Source organism: Tripterygium wilfordii, chromosome 2, assembly GCF_013401445.1.
Source record: "Tripterygium wilfordii isolate XIE 37 chromosome 2, ASM1340144v1, whole genome shotgun sequence".
Lineage (NCBI taxonomy): Eukaryota > Viridiplantae > Streptophyta > Magnoliopsida > Celastrales > Celastraceae > Tripterygium > Tripterygium wilfordii.
The window spans coordinates 7,101,927-7,118,924 of record NC_052233.1 but is presented as its reverse complement, the minus strand read 5'-3'; the positions used below and the strand labels follow the sequence as shown (position 1 = coordinate 7,118,924).

At 39.6% G+C, this 16,998-nt stretch overlaps 2 protein-coding genes and 1 pseudogene across 3 annotated transcripts; 1 reads left to right on the top strand and 2 right to left on the bottom strand.

The window, feature by feature from the left end:
- Positions 1-271: 271 nt before the first annotated feature.
- Positions 272-2,774, top strand: LOC120015331 (scarecrow-like protein 14). The gene is made up of 2 exons (XM_038867712.1): positions 272-429; positions 574-2,774. Exon 2 carries the CDS (start codon positions 627-629, stop codon positions 2,670-2,672), a length of 2,046 nt encoding a protein of 681 aa, XP_038723640.1. The 5' UTR covers positions 272-429; positions 574-626; the 3' UTR covers positions 2,673-2,774.
- Positions 2,775-3,016: 242 nt separating this feature from the next.
- Positions 3,017-8,548, bottom strand: LOC120015317 (ATP-dependent zinc metalloprotease FTSH 10, mitochondrial-like). 2 transcript variants are annotated; one of them, XM_038867700.1, is made up of 9 exons: positions 8,370-8,545; positions 8,223-8,259; positions 7,882-8,125; positions 7,506-7,577; positions 6,352-6,485; positions 5,412-5,891; positions 4,489-5,256; positions 3,901-4,128; positions 3,017-3,633 (listed from the first exon to the last, which is right to left on the bottom strand). In XM_038867700.1, exons 5-9 carry the CDS (start codon positions 6,436-6,438, stop codon positions 3,154-3,156), a joined length of 2,043 nt encoding a protein of 680 aa, XP_038723628.1. In that variant the 5' UTR covers positions 6,439-6,485; positions 7,506-7,577; positions 7,882-8,125; positions 8,223-8,259; positions 8,370-8,545; the 3' UTR covers positions 3,017-3,153. The 2 variants fall into 2 exon arrangements, with proteins under 2 accessions (XP_038723628.1, XP_038723620.1); XM_038867692.1 differs by having other exon boundaries at positions 8,223-8,548.
- A 2,545-nt stretch (positions 8,549-11,093) lies between these two features.
- Positions 11,094-16,292, bottom strand: LOC120010667 (annotated as a pseudogene).
- Between the last annotated feature and the right edge of the window lie 706 nt (positions 16,293-16,998).

Below are 16,998 nucleotides of genomic sequence, written 5' to 3'. Positions count from 1 at the left end.
TTGGATGAATTAGATTGGGTAGCCTGGATTGATGACATATTTCCACAAAAGTTTTTAATTTGGTCAATTTCTTGGGCATCAAGATTGTGGACAGGTCTCATCTACAACCAATGCATTCTCCAAAATCAAAAAGCAATATTAGTTTTTCTTCTTTGACTTCAAACCATTCTCAAACATATTATCATGTCTATGACTCTGAAATCTGAATATATTATTATATCAGTATAAGCAAGGGTTGTGTCATGGCGGCTCATTTTGGCTCTCTTTACTACTACTTTCTCTGAAGGTTCCTTACACAGTTACAGCGACTAAACTCCTGTATTTAACGAGGACCTCACCCCCTCACTGATTCTTCAATCTTCATGCTTGCTCTGTAATAAAACTTCAAAGAAAAAAAAATCACTGCTGCTTGTGAAAGACTGACTGAAGGTACTCTGTTTGCTTCTCTTCTTCCTTTTCTTTTCAGTATCTTGAATTACTTATTCGATCTGATTCTGTACTTCTGTCGAGCCCCTCCTTTTCAGTTATTGCCTTGTTTGACTCATCATCTTTGATTTAATTTCGCTTCTTTAGATCCTCTGCAACAACTTTAGGGTTTTGTCTTCAGGATCTGATTTCAGTAATATATGGGTTCCATTAACAATTTCATATTTGATCAAAGCTCAGTTCCCATGTGTTCAAGTCGTAATCTTGTTAATGGGTTCAAGTTCAAGAATGATGTCGTCGATCCTTATAATCTGCCTTCGATTCCGACCAATCCACTCAGTCCTAGTTCTGAATTAACGTCATTTTCCGATTCCATCTTGGAGGGAGATTCTTCGGACAACAGTGATGTCTCTAATAATGTTGTTATCAAGTACATAAGCGAGATTCTTCTGGAAGAAGATTTACAGGGGAAGACCTGTATGTTGCAGGATTGTTTGGCGCTTCAAGCTACTGAAAAATCTTTCTACGATGCCCTTGGACAGCAATACCCTCATTCTGTGACTCAATTTACTTCTCGTTGCAGTGACAATCTTGACAGCCCAGATGGGAATTCAAGCAGTATTGAAAGCAGTATCAGCTATGCTATTGCAAACAAATTTGAATCCTCTAATGTTCTATCTTCTCTCACTGACTCTCCTGAGAGCACTTTTATGAGGCCAGACATATTTAGTGAGGTGAAGTCCTTTGGTGATTCTTTCACTTTTGCTTCAAAGAGTAACTCATGGAAGCCTTTGATGGCCAACGAAGCAGTGATTCCGAGTGGAAGCAACATTTCTGAATCAAGGCGAAAAAATAATCATGACCGCGAGGACAGTGATTATTTAGAACAGGAGAGGAGTCACAAGCAGTCTGCGGTGTCTCTTGAAGAATCTGAACTAACTGATATATTTGATAAGGTATTGCTGTGTCAGAGTGAACCCAACAGGTCTGCACCCTCCGTTCTTCAAAGCTTATCTCAAGATGATGAAGGAAAAGGGAAGTTGCAGCAAACAAAAGGGTCTAGTGGTCGAACAAGGCGCTCGAAGAAACAAGGCAATGGCAAGGGAGTGGTGGACCTGTGGACTCTTCTCAACCAGTGTGCACAAGCTGTGGCTAGTTATGACCAAAGGAATGCAGCTGAGTTAATAAAGCAGATAAGGCAACATTCTTCTCATATAGGTGACGGAACCCAGAGAATGGCTCGTTACTTTGTCGACGGCCTTGAGGCACGCCTTTCGTTCACTGGTACACCATTGTATTCCCCCTTGTTGGGGAATAGAGTATCAGCCGCTGAAATCCTAAAAGCTTATAAGGTGTATGTGGAGGCTTGCCCCTTCCTAAGAATGTCGGATCTTTACGCTAACAGAGTGATTAAGAAACTGGCAGAGAGAGCATCAAAGCTACACATCATAGTTTTTGGCGTTGGCTATGGTTTTCAATGGCCTTGCCTTATCCAAGGTCTCTCAAAGAGGCATGGTGGACCTCCTAAGCTCTGCATTACCGGAATTGAGCTTCCCCAACCAGGTTTTAGGCCAGCAGAGAGGGTTGAAGAAACCGGGCGCCGCTTGAAGAAATACTGTGAGAGATTCAATGTCCCATTTGAATACAAGGTCATAGCACAGAAATGGGAGACGATCAAATACGAGGATCTAGAGATTGACAGCGATGAGATGATTGTTGTCAACTGTTTGTACCGGTTAAAGAACATACCTGATGACACCGTAGCAATGAATAGCCCGAGAGAGACTGTTCTGAAGTTGATTAAGAGAATTAATCCTGATATTTTCATCCATGGTGTTGCTAATGGGACATATAATTCTCCCTTCTTCATCACAAGGTTCCGCGAAGCACTCTTCCATTACTCTGCACTGTTTGATATGTTTGATGCCACCACACCTCAGGACAATCGTCAGAGAATGTTGTTTGAGAAAGAAATGTGGGGAAGGGATATCATGAATGTCATAGCATGTGAAGGCACTGAGAGAGTTGAAAGGCCAGAGACATACAAGCAGTGGCAAGTGAAGAATCTTAAGGCTGGCTTCAGACAGGTTCCATTAGATCAGGAGATCATGAAGGTAGTGAGGTCTAGGGTGAAATCAGAATATAACGAGGATTTTGTCGTCGACGAGGATGGTCAATGGATGCTGCAGGGATGGAAAGGGAGAATAATCTTTGCTCTTTCATGCTGGAAACCTGTTCAGGATTAACAGAACCACTACTTGGTTAACTATTAGTTATTGTGCTAGGAAGGCTTCTTTGTTTATTGTTTATGTATGGCAATATTAATGTAGTTTCTGGTTTGAGTATCACTTTTGCTTGACTGCATACATAGGTTTGATAATGGCTGTTACATTGCTGAAGGTCACACAAAAGCAATCATCTGAAACATGCATATGCAAAGAGCAAATGCACGGTGACACAGCATCTAAACCTCAAAACACTTGGCTGTTAGGCAAGCTTTCTTTAGACAACCAGGAAAGAGCTAATGCACAGTGACACAGCATCTAAACCTCAAATCACTTGTAACAAACATGAACAAAAACGCAGGCGATTACTCCAAAATTGTCGTTTGAATATAACAATGCACTATTGAACATAATGTACACGTTTCATTTGTCATGGGGAATTTGTCCAGTTTTGAAACAAATTTATTACTTCCAACATACAAACACACACCCTCAACAAAAACTAAGCAGGGATAACTTGTGGTTCAAGAGGTGAGGACCCATCGTCCTCCGCAGATCCACTCTCGGGGATCTGTAGACTCTCTTGATCTTCCTCATGAAACCCTTTCTTAAATCTATCGTAATTAGTGACTTCACTTGATTTAAATGGCCGCTCACCCAGTACTTTAACCAAGTCATCTTGATGAAGGACTTCCTTCTCAAGCAACAACTCAGCAATCTGAGCCACTTGCTCTTTGTGTTCCTCTACAAGCTGAACTGTACATTCATATGCCTTGCTTACCCATTCCCGTACTTCACTGTCAATGATCGCCCCAGTCTTACTGCTGTAGGGCTTAGACATTTCAAATGAGTCCTCCCTTTGAGGAAAAGAGAGGAGACCTACCTTTTCGCTAAACCCATACACTGCAACTTGGGCATATGTCATCTTTGTCACCTTCTCCAAGTCATTTTGGGCTCCGGTAGAGATTTTTCCCAGCAAAACCTGTAGACAGAAGATCCTGTGTCACTATAATTGTAGAGAATAAAAAGACCTGAAATTAGTTAACAAAATTTTTTTTCCTTCAAATTCCCTTTTTTGCTTTCCATTTCCAGTTCTGCCGGACCAAAGATGGTGGGGGAATGCTTACATTGATCTAATATTTTGGCTAAAACTTAAAGCACACCAACAACCGCCCAGCCCCCAACACAATATATATGTGCCAAGGACAACTTTTCTATTGATCTAAAGCAAGGAAGAACTAATAACTACCTGTTCAGCTGCTCGCCCACCAAGGGTCATGCAAGTCATATCAAATAACTGTTCCTTGGTCAAGAGAAGGTTTTCATTCGGAACATACTGAGCAAAGCCCAGAGCTGCGGTACCACGAGGAACAATTGTCACTTTCAACAGGGGCTCTGCATGTTCCAAAAACCAGCCGGTAACAGCATGACCAGATTCATGATAAGCAACAGTTTTGCGTTCCAGCTTGCTTATTACCTGCTTCACAAACAAATCATAAATTGCTTGTACGGGTCACTCGGATAAATAATTGAAGTGAAATAAAATATTCGATAATGACTCTTGTAAGGTTTGAAGGGAGAGCCTATTGCTCAGTAGTGGGGTTGTCTCACAACCACCTAGAGGTCAAGGGCTCAAAACTTGGAAAACAGCCTCTTGCATTAATGACCACGCACCATCTCTGACCAAGCGTCCACCACCAAAGCCTTGTGCCCAAGAGTTGTTTACCCTCTTTCTCTTCTTCCATTGTTTCAGAGCTTCAACTTTATGACACAATGAGTATGATTGGACACCAATTTGCGAGCTATCAATAAAATTACAGATATTTCAATAAATTACCTTGTTTTTCTTTTCCAGACCACCAATGATTCTATCTATAGCAGCCTCAAAGTGTTCCATTGTCACCTGTGATCCTTCACCCCTTGCAGCAATTAAAGCAGCTTCATTACAAACATTTGCAATGTCTGCTCCAGCAAATCCAGGAGTCAGCGCAGCAAGTCTTTGTGAGTAATGTGATGGCTCATGATCAAGTTTGAGCTTCTTCAAGTAGATCTGAAGTATCTGTTCACGGCCTTTAATGTCAGGTTTATCAATGGAGATTTGTCGATCAAAACGCCCAGGCCTCAACAAAGCTTTATCTAAAATGTCAGGCCTATTAGTGCCAGCAAGCACAATCACTCCTGAAGTTGTGCCAAAACCATCCATTTCTACCAGTAACTGATTAAGGGTACTCTCACGCTCATCATTCGCACCTGAGAACCCTCCACGGCCCCTCGCACGACCAATCGCATCAATCTCATCAATGAAAACTATACTGGGAGCACACTGTCTTGCTTCTTGAAACAAGTTCCTCACCCTAGATGGTCCAACACCAACAAACATCTCCATGAAATCTGAACCAGATATAGATAGAAAAGGCACACCAGACTCTCCAGCAGTCGCTTTTGCTAAAAGAGTCTTTCCTGTGCCAGGTGGCCCTACCAGTAAGGCACCTTTTGGAATCTTTGCTCCTAAGTCCTCATACTTCTTAGGGTGCTTGAGGAAATGCACGAACTCCATGATTTCTTGCTTTGCCTCATCACAGCCAGCAACATCCTTGAAATACACCTGGATTAATCAAAACAATTCCGTGGTTGTTGGTAAGGGACAAAACACAGAGAGAGGTAGAAAGAGAGGAGGAAAAGGGGGGATAGAATGGTGCAAGCAAGATTAGAAGGAAAAAAAAAGAAAAAAACAAAAAAAACAAAACAACCGGAACTGACCTTATTTTTAGAATTTTTATCCACTTTTGTTACATTGGCTTTTCCTATGTTGAATATTCCGCGGCCGCCCTTTACTCCACCGCCACCAACTCCTAATCCACCCTGCATTTTCCGCCCCATGAACATAAGAGCCCCCAAAAGCATGACAGTTGGTGCAAACCTCATTAGTTCCCGATACCAAAGCAATTCAGAGACATATGTGACAGGAACATAGTCATGAGGGTCTGTCCCTAATGCTTCCTGGGCATCCTCCAACTTCTCCTCAAAAGATTCAACACTTCCAATATTGAAGTAGCATTTATACTGAGCACCATGTCCCTTTGCTGAAGCACCAGTAGCAGGACCTTGGACCATGTCGTCACTTGTTTGATTGTGTGGACTACTCTTCACATACACTTTCGCAACTGATTTATTGGACACAACGATATGGTCCACTAAACCAGGTTCCAGAAGCTTATTTTTGAACTCCTGGAAGCTAATCTGTGAAGACATAGCAAACAGAAACTTTGAGAATGAAAACATATATTGCATAATTTTCTTAAAACAAATGCAGAAGGCAAAAAGATAAGAAACCATGCATCAACACTTGTACAGATTCCATTAGGATCAGTGTTGATTGTGTTCAGATGCCAGTCATTAATCTGATCAGTAATCAGTAATGCTATCAAGCAAAAGAAAAAATCACCAGTTAAAAGACTTAACGCATCAACCAGTGAAAACTCAAATAATTAGGCAAACAGTGAAACACTTTTATTCTTAAGCATTCCATAAAACGACAGGAAAGGCAGTAACACTCAACAAACTGAACCAGCACAAAAGGCCTACACTTTCAATGGATATCATCTACCACTTTATGTAATGGAGCTGGGCCTCTAGGGTCAAAGAAACTAAGCACACAAACAAAGTAATATCCTGAAACTATTAACAGTGATACACTTACCTGTTGTTCTTCACTTGGACCAAAAGGAGAGGAAGAGAAAAGCAGCAAAATGGCTAGTACTGGGAAGAGCAGGTTTTGAAGTTTCATGAAAACCTCCTGGAAATTGTTACGATCATCTGCATTTGAATCCTTCTCTGAAATTGGGATGAGAATTAACAATTAGAACAGTGAAAATTTTCAAGCATCATTTTCATTTTCTTTTTGAGGACTTGGCTGTTTCCTATCATAAATCCAAAAAGCACGCACAAGCGACCCCCAAAGAAAGAAAAGAAGAAAGGGAACAGGAAGTAAATTATCCAACGCCCATTGACTAGATATTTTCTCTTTACAACCAAAAATACTTATAGTACACATGAGTATTATGGGAAAGACTATAGAAACTCATGTATTTCACTTTGTCAGATTATAGACTTGGCATTCTCTGCCAAGTGCCAAGTTTTATTGGAATATACCTAAAAATGATGCAAGAACAGTTTTTTTTTACGTACTTTTTTCCATCACTCTGCTATAACAACATCTTCCAGTACTGGAAGAAATTATACTCCTTTGTCCACACATTGGAAGAGAGTATATATTCCGGGATAAGAACGCAATTCCAATTATTAAACCCTTGATTTTGCTCGATGATTCTCACTATCTCAGCAGTATCTCGTACCTTCAATGCCAACTTCAAGTAGTTTGTGTCCACCAAATACAACTCTATGATTCTGGCATTACCCTTTTTCCAATATGATAAAGCAAAAATGCAGCCAGGGTAGCCGCAACACAACATCCGAACAAGAGGTTTTCCATGAGGGTGGTTGGAAACCCATACATCCAAACTATAGGCAGAAATTTATGCTCTAAAGAGCACGAGAAAAAACTCCATAAAATTGGATTTAAAACTCTTACACATTGACCTTAAAACCATCAGACACATTTAACTTTCAGCCCTTACCGCATATATAATGCATTTACAACAATCAAGATAAATACCAACATGGCTGTTTCCCCCAATGGAAAAAGCGCTCTACAAAGGTTCCTTAGATCACCCATTTCTAGACACTCTAGGTTACTTGAAGCATCAAGAAAACTTTATGATTCTATATTTAACCAGAAGAATAAAAGTTGGAGAAAAATATAAAGAGATGTGAAGCAGCTATGAGAGCACTGACCTTTGGACTCAGACTTCTCCTCACTCCCCTTTGGGATTTCCTTTTTCTCCTTGGGATAGAAGTTTTCATAATCTGCAACCAGAAGCAAGAATGCATAAAGAAGAATCCAAATATTCAAATCACCCCCCTAAAGTGTCAACTAATCAAACGACCCAGTCTCAAAAATAATTGACAAATGCTTCCCATGCGACGCGTTGCATCCCAGTAGCTATTGCATTAAATTAGCCATTTCTTAGTCTACATATCGTTGGAAATTTTATAGCTTGCAAATTTTACTAATGAAAATATATGGTTCAAAACCATAAAGAAGCAGGTCTTAGCCTCTAAGGAGAGGTACAAGAAGGAAAACCCTCAAAAACTTGAAAAATGAACTTACTTTTCTTCTTGGGGGCCTCATTGGAGAAAAACCTGCGAATCCCGGGATGGGCAAGAACATAACGTAAATCCCATAAATTGGTTTTAGGAACAAACTCCCGGTGAGCTCCAATTGCGGCTATATATCCCCTCAGAAAACCTAATCGGCCACCAGGTGGATGATGAATTGCCCCAATAAGTGGCACTCCTGTAGCCGCGTCGCTAGATGCCGCCGATCTCACAACACCAACACCACGCAATACATTCTATCATCAAACACCATAAATCAGCCGAAAAAATAAAAGAAGATACAGCAGATATAATATCAGTCATTAAATAAAAACCCAAAATAAAAATTTATACCCTAGAACGAGAAGATCGCGAAACTGAATGGCCAATCCTGGAAAATATCACCATCTATCGATATATTAAATACATAAAACGTTGAAAAAAAAAAACAAAACACAGGTAGAGATGAAAACGAGGTAGAAGACGAGAGAGGGGGTAAACCGGGTTTTTGGATTAACGATTAGCAGTAGAGTAATACTAGGATGTGAGTTATCTCAGGTACGATTGCGAATACAGAGAGAGTCCATCTTAAGACGAAATGTCGCGCAAGATATTTCGGATTTTGTTGTTGTTGGGGGGGCGTGGACCGAATATTAACTTTGATTTATGATAAAAAAAAAAAACCTTGATTTACAAAATAAGGCCAGCAAAGACGAAGGGTTGGTGAGTTATAATCGTTAGATGATATGCTCTGTTTGGGTGGAGAGGTAGCTGTGATTTTCAACGTTATCTCAACAGTTCTGAAAAATAAGTTGTTTCAAAAATTGTGAAATAAGGCATTTGATGAAATCTGTACATGATGCTAGTTCATAAATTGAGATCATTATTCAATTTAATCTACACATACACTTATATACATAGAAATCATAAATTAATTATGCTACTGATTTTAAATTTTTTTCAACCAAGTGCTTAAGAGGCTAAGAGCACCTCCAGCAGATCTTCTTAACAGATTCCCTAAAATATAGTAAAATAAGTCAGTTTACAGTTTTACAGAATCACAATTCAACGGCACTCCACATCAGCTCCTCTAAGACAAGAATCTATTGGCATCATCTTAGCTATCCTTCAATTTGGTCTTGGTTTCAACCACATAGCTGGTTACAGGTACGCTACTGCATTTCAAGCAACGACTAACCACCAAAATCTTCCAGCAAGAAGGACAAGAGGAGTGAGACCCTAGTCAAGTGTCGATGCATTAGAGGTGGAAGGCGTGGCCTTATTGCGCCAGGAAGGTGAGCTTAGGTAAGACCACAATGGGCGTTGCACTGATGATGACCTGGTCAGTTCTACAACATTTGCAGTGGTTGGGGTTGTCAGCACTCCCAAATAAGCTTGATTTCAAATATTATTTTTGGTAGCGGTTAAGAGGGCGTTACCACTACCTTATTCGTGATGTTTGGTGAAGTGGTGCCGCAAAGCGAGATCACTCGGGGAACAAGAAACATAGCCCCATAATTGCCTAATTTAGTGTGTGGAAGGTGATGGCCCAAAGTATTTCGTCAAGTCATTAAAAAAAGTATTTCATCAAGTCTTAAAAAAAATGAACAGTCAAAAAGCTTTTAAGACCCAGGTGGTGCTAGCCAAAGAGATTCCACCGATCAAGTTAATAAAAAAGATTGCAAGATGTGTGCTAAGAATGCATGTGTGAAGGTTTTGACCGTAGTGGAAGGCTCGGTGAAGGATAGTGTTTGGGGATTGAAAGTCTGATTTGGACTAGGTATATAACCATTGTTTCAATGTGGGTTGCGAGAATTGGAGTTTAGGGTATTTGCAATAGTAATGGACTTACTTTCTTGAGGAAGAAGGCATGTATTTATAGGCAAGTAAAAAACGTTTAGGAGGTGACGCCAGTCATGTGAGAGAGAGTTTCGAGGCTGATTTGGGAGAAAGATGATTAACATAAAGTGTTTGTCAAGTGAAAGGTTCGATATGATTAGTTGGTAAATAGAGTATAATCTTGGAATTGGCCCTCATCCTCATAGATTGTATGGATGCAAATCTCAATGTAGGCTCAAGATACAGAGTGGGTTCAGGAGTCTTGGCTAAAAGGCCAATGGGTGATTGGTTAGCAAAAGGGATGTCCAAAAGTGTGGCTTAAAAAGAAATATGGACACAAGTTACAAGGTCGGCCTGAGATAGGACAATGTTGCCTAATGAATTAGGCGTAAGGCTTAAGGTTTGCCAGCAATTGATTTGTACACGAGGTCGAGCTGCAAGTATAGGTGACTACGAGGTCGGGGCAAAGATAATAGGTCAAGTTGTGATGTGAAAGGTGTGAGCTGTCTTAGGGCAATGGGCACATGCACGTGCATGTGTCATGATTCAAAAGAGAGGAAATCAAGCTATCATACCTGGCATGAGCATTGGGTTAGGGATGACAATTCTCACCCGACCCGATGAGAACCGCCCTGACTTGGGCGAGTTTTCTCCAATCCGACTTTAAGACGAGCGTGGATTGGGCAAAGAAACCCAATCCACATGAGGGGCGGGGCCGGATCTTCTTCCCACTCTATCCCGTAACCTGCGTCGACCAAAAATGTTTTTAAATTTACATATACATATACCTAAATTTTCTAGATTTCTTTTATAATATAGAGGCATATTTATACATAAAAGTATATATTAACTTGATATTGTTATTAAAGCCTAAGTCAAATTGAGTGAAAACACATTTATTAATTTAAGCATATAAAATTGGCTTTATGTTAAACCTTAAATCTTAAATCAAATTAATAATCACTCTTAAGTTTTTTGAAAGTTTAATTTTAATCAATATTAATAATCACCCTTAAGTTATTTAATTCTTGTAGAACATATTTATATGTAAAAGAGTATAATATGACCCTCTACTCGTAATTCAATTGAATTAATGCGGTTAAAAACTTATATAAAACCCTTAGTTAAATTGACTTAAATCAGTTTAATAATGATGAATGTAGGATCTCATATTGAATCCGAACTAGGGAAAATCGTTGTGTTACTCTTCTTCTCTTATTTTCTTTTTTGCTGCTGCTATACTTACTTGGATTCTTGATTTGCTTGATATTGATAACTTAGATAAATCATATACTACTAGTTTGCTTGAGTTGAGGAACTGAGGATCCCCTTCCATTACGAGAACAGTGTATGAAACAACCACATACAAATGTAACATTATAACTTGTATAAAAGTAATTGTCTGTCCTATCTTTTATTAACAGCACTAGGAGAGAAGAAATTCTCATCAGGCTTAACGTCGTCTTCTTTCTTGGTTTTCTCGTCTATCTGATCAGCTCTTTCCATCGTCCTTGGCAGATCCCCGACTCTCCTGATCTTCCTCATGAAACCCTAGCCTAAATCTATCGTAATTAGTGACTTCACTTGATTTAAATGGCCGTTCACCCAAAACTCTAACCAGGTCATCTTGATGAAGGACTTCCTTCTCCAGCAACAACTCAGCAATCTGAGCCACTTGCTCTTTGTGTTCCTTTACAAGCTGAACTGTACGTTCATATGCCTTGCTTACCCACTCTCGTACTTCACTATCAATGATCGCCCCAGTCTCACTACTGTAAGGCTTAGACGTTTCAAATGAGTCCTCCCTTTGAGGAAAAGAGAGAAGGCCTACCTTTTCGCTAAATCCATACAATGCAACTTGGGCATAAGTCATCTTTGTCACCTTCTCCAGGTCGTTTTGGGCTCCTGTAGAGATTTTCCCCAACAAAACCTGTAGGCAGAAGATCCTGCGTCACTATCATTATAGGAAATAAAAGACTTGAAATTAGTTAACCATTTTTTCCTTCAAATTCCCAGTTTGCTTTCCATTTCCAATTCTGCTGGATCAAAGATGGAGGGGAAAAGCTTATATTGATATAATATTTAGGCTAAAACTTAAAGCAAACCAACAACGGCCCTCAACACAATATACAAATATCAAGGACAACTTCTATTGATCAAAAGCAAGGAAGAACTAATAACTACCTGTTCAGCTGCTCGCCCACCAAGGGTCATGCAAGTCATATCAAATAGCTGTTCCTTGGTCAAGAGAAGATTTTCATTCGGAACATATTGAGCAAAGCCAAGAGCTGCGGTACCACGAGGAACAATTGTCACTTTCAACAGGGGTTCCGCATGTTCCAATAACCAGCCAGTAACAGCATGACCAGATTCATGATAAGTCACAGTCTTGCGTTCCAGCTTGCTTACTACCTGCGCCACAAACATATAAATTGCTTGCACGGGTCACTGGAATAAATAACTGAAGTGAAATAAAAATGTTTGCTAATGACTCTCTTGTAAGGTTGAAGGGAGAGCCGACTGCTCAGTAGTGGGGTTGTCTCACAACGAGGTCAAAGGCTCAAAACTTGGACAACAGCCTCTTCGCATTAATGCGAGGGTATAGAGTCCACCGCTGAAGCCTTGTGCCAGAGAGTTGTTTATCCTCTTTCTCATCTTCCACGGTTTCTGAGCTTCAACTTTATGACATAATGAGTATGACTGGACAGTGGACACCAATTTGCGGAAGTGACCATGGACCTATCAATAAAATTACAGATATATTTCAATGAATTACCTTGTTCTTCTTTTCCAGACCACCAATGATTCTATCTATAGCTGCTTCAAAGTGTTCCATTGTCACCTGTGATCCTTCACTCCTTGCGGCAATTAAAGCAGCTTCATTACAAACATTTGCAATGTCTGCACCAGCAAATCCAGGAGTCAGCGCTGCAAGTCTTTGTGAGTAATGCGATGGCTCATGATCAAGTTTGAGCTTCTTCGAGTAGACCTGAAGTATCTTTTCACGGCCTTTAATGTCAGGTTTATCAATGGAGATTAGGCGGTCAAAACGCCCAGGCCTCAACAGAGCTTTATCTAAAGTGTCAGGCCTATTAGTGCCAGCCAGCACAACTACTCCAGAAGTTGTACCAAAACCATCCATTTCTACCAGTAACTGATTAAGGGTACTCTCACGGTCATCATTCGCACCTGAGAAGCCTCCATGGCCCCTTGCACGACCAATTGCATCAATCTCGTCAATGAAAACCATACTGGGAGCACACTTTCTTGCTTCCTGAAACAAGTTCCTTACCCTTGATGGTCCAACACCAACAAAAATCTCCATGAAATCTGAACCAGATATAGATATAGAAAAGGCACACCAGACTCTCCAGCAGTTGCTTTTGCTAAAAGAGTCTTTCCTGTGCCAGGTGGCCCTACCAATAAGGCACTTTTGGAATCTTTGCTCCTAAGTCCTCATACTTCTTAGGGTTCTTTAGGAAATGCACGAACTCCATGATTTCTTGCTTCGCCTCATCACAGCCAGCAACATCCTTGAAATACACCTGGATTAATCCAAACAATTTCGTGGTCATTGGTAAGGGTCAAAATACTGACTGAGGAGAGAGAGAAAGGAGGGAGGGAGGGATAGAAAGGCGCAAGCAAGATAAGAAAAACAGGGAACTGACCTTATTTTTAGAATTTTTATCCACTTTTGTTACATGGGCTTTTCCTATGTTGAATATTCCGTGGCCACTCTTTCCTCCACCGCCACCAACTTGTAATCGATCCAGCATTCTCCAGAACACAGCCAGAAAGATCGATAAAATCGATAAAAATATTACGATCCACATCATTCCATTATACGAAAACAATTCAGAAACATATATAACCGGAACATAGTCATGAGGGTCTATCCCTAATGCTTTTTGGGTATCCTCCAACTTTTCCTCGAAAGATTCAACACTTCCAATATTGAAGGAGCATTTACACTCGGCTCCATGTCCCCTTGCAGAAGCATCAGTAGCAAGATCTTGGACCAAGTCATCACTTGTTTGATTATGTGGACTGCTCTTCACATACACTCATGCAACTGATTTATTGGAAACAAGGATATGGGCCACTAAACCAGGTTCCAGAAGCTTATTTTTGAACTCCTGGAAGCTCATCTGTGAAGACATAGCAAACAGAAACTTTGATAATTGAAAACCAATATTGTATAATTATTTTTAAAACAAATGCATAAGGCAAAAAAAAAAAGAAAACAATGCATCAACATTTGTACAGATTACATTAGGATTAGTGTTGATTGCGTTCAGATGCCAGTCATTAATCTGCTCAGTAATGCCATCAAGTGGAAGAAAAAATCACTAGTAAAAGACTTAGCGCATCAACCAGTGAAAATTCCAATAATTAGGTGAACGGTGGAACACTTTATTCTTAATCATTCCATAAAACGATAGAAAGGCAGCAACACTCAACAAACTGAACCAGCACAACAGGTCTACACGTGCAATGGATTTCATCTACCACTTTTTGTAATGGAGCTGATCCTCTATGGTCAAAGAAACTAAGCACACAAACACAGTGATATCCTGAAACTATTAACAGAGATACAGTGACACACTTACCAGTTCTTGTTGACGTTGACCAACATGAACGGTGAGAGCAAGCATAACGAGTAGTGCTGCAAGGAGCCATTCACAAAAGATAAGAACTGCCTTTGGATCCTTTTCTGAAATTGGGATGAGAATTAGTGATTAGAACACTGAAAAATTTCAAACCTCATTTCTATTTTCTTCTCCAGGACACGGCTGTTTCCTATCATAAATCCAAAAGGCATGCGCGAGCGATCACCAAAGAAAGAAAAAAAAAAAACAAAAGAGAACATGAAGTAAATCATGCATCCCTCATTGACCAGATATTTTCTCTTTCAAACCAAAAATACTTATAGAGTTATAGTACATGAGTATTATGGGGAAGACTATAGAAACTCATGGGTTTCACTAGGTAAGATTATAGACTTGGCATTCTCTGTTGAAATGTACCTAAAAATGGTGCAAGAAGAGTTTGTTTTTTCCATACTTTTTTTCCACCACTCTGCTATAACAATATCTTCCAGTACTGAAAGAAATTATACTCCTTTGTCAACACATAGGAAGAGAGTATATATTCCGGGATAAGAACGCACTGCCAATTGTTAAACCTTTCTTTATGCTCCATGATTCTCACTATCTCAGCAGTATCTTTGTACCTTCAATGCCAACTTCAACTAGTTTGTGTCCACGAAATACAACTCTATGATTCCGGCATTACCTCTCCCAATATAATAAAGCAAAATGCAGCCAGGGTAGCTGCAACACAACATCTGAACAAGAGGAATTCCATGAGGGTGGTTGGAAACCTACCACATCCAAACTATAGGTAGCAATTTATGCTCTCTAAAAGCACAGAAAAGACTCCAAAAAACCCTATTTAAAACTCTTCCACATAGAACTTTAAGCCATCAGAAACATTTAACTTCCAGCCATTATCACATATACAATGCATTTACAACAATCAAGACCAACATGACTGTTTTCCCCCAATGAAAAAAAATAGAGCTCTACAAAGGTTCCTTAGATCATCCATTTCTATATACTATGGGTTACTTGAAGCATCAAGAAAACTTCATGTTTCTATATTAAAACCCAGAAGAATAAAAGCTGGAGAAAAATATAAATCATGTGCAGCAGCTGTGAGAACACTGACCATTGGACTCAGACTTCTCCTCACTCCCCTTTGGAATTTCCTTCTTCTCCTTGGGATAGAAGTTTTCATCATCTGCAACCAGAAGCAAGAATGCATGAAGAAGAATCCAAATATTCAAATCAACAACCCCCCCCCCCCTAAAGTGTCAACTAATCATTCACAACAGACCCTAACTTTGAAACCACTTATCTTAATTGCTTACAAAACACAATATCACAGTAAAAAAAAAAGTTTCAACAAAAAATGGAACGTCAATAAACCTTCATCAAACGATCCAGTCTCAAAATTAATAGATAAATGCTTCCAAAGCCACGCATTGCATCCCAGTAGCTATTGCATTAAAGTAGCCATTTGTTAGTCTTCATATCATTAATAATTTTATAGCTTTCAAATTTTACGAACGAAAATATATGGTCCAAAACCATAAACAAGCCGCTCTTAACTTACTTTTCTTCTTGGGGGCTTCATTGGAGAAAAACCTTCTAATCCTGGGATGGGCAAGAACATAATGTAAATCCGATAAATTAGTTTTAGAAACAAACTCCCGGTGAGCTCCAATTGCAGCTATATATCCCCTCAGAAAACCTAACCCGCCACCGGGTGGATGATTAATTGTCCCAATAAGTGGCACTCCTGCAGCCGCGTCACTAGATGCCGCCGATCTTACACCACCAACACCACGTAATACATTCTACCATCAAACCCCATAAATCAACCGGCAAAATGACGAGAAGAGACAGTAGATAAAATATCAGTCATTAAATAAACCAAAAATAAAAATAAAAATAATATAAATTATACCATCGAACGAGAATATCGCGAAAATGAATGGTCAGTCCTGGAAAATATCATCATCTATCGATTTATCGAACACAAAGAGATTTTTTTTAAAGTTAATTACAATCTTAAATACATAAAAACGTTGGGAAAAAAAACACACACACAAGGGTAGAGATGAATGCGAGGTAGAACGTAGAAGACGAGAGAGCGGATAAACTGGCATGGGTTTTTGGATTAACCTCGCAGTACGCCAGTACAGTAGTAGGATGTTACTTCAGGTACGATTGCAGAGAGAGATTCCATCTTTAGATAAAATCATGCACTACTGCTTGTAAAAGAATCAAGTTTGAAGGATCACACAAATGCTTGATAAAGATCTCAAGAACATCCCAACAGACATCATAACAAAGGTCTCATTGAAAATCACACACATTCAATGAGTGCTACACACTGTTGAAATGCCTTTGAGATGATAAGTGATGGGATGTGTAGCAATTCTCATCATCCAATGGTTTGAGCTATTACTCGTAGCAATTGCAACCACAAAATGGAATGTAATTTGCTGATGAACCTATTTTTGTGGATGTATTTTAGTTGAACTTGGCTGTTTTGGCCATGGTGTTTGGAAACTATGGCGGCTTATATTGTTTTTGCAATTTATATTATGACCATCTTGTCATATTCGTAGTTCTGTTATTTTTGTTATTGATGTGTGTTGGTTTGGGCTTTTTATTTCCAGGCCATCATTATGGGCTGTGATAGTTGAAAGGGAACAATCTTA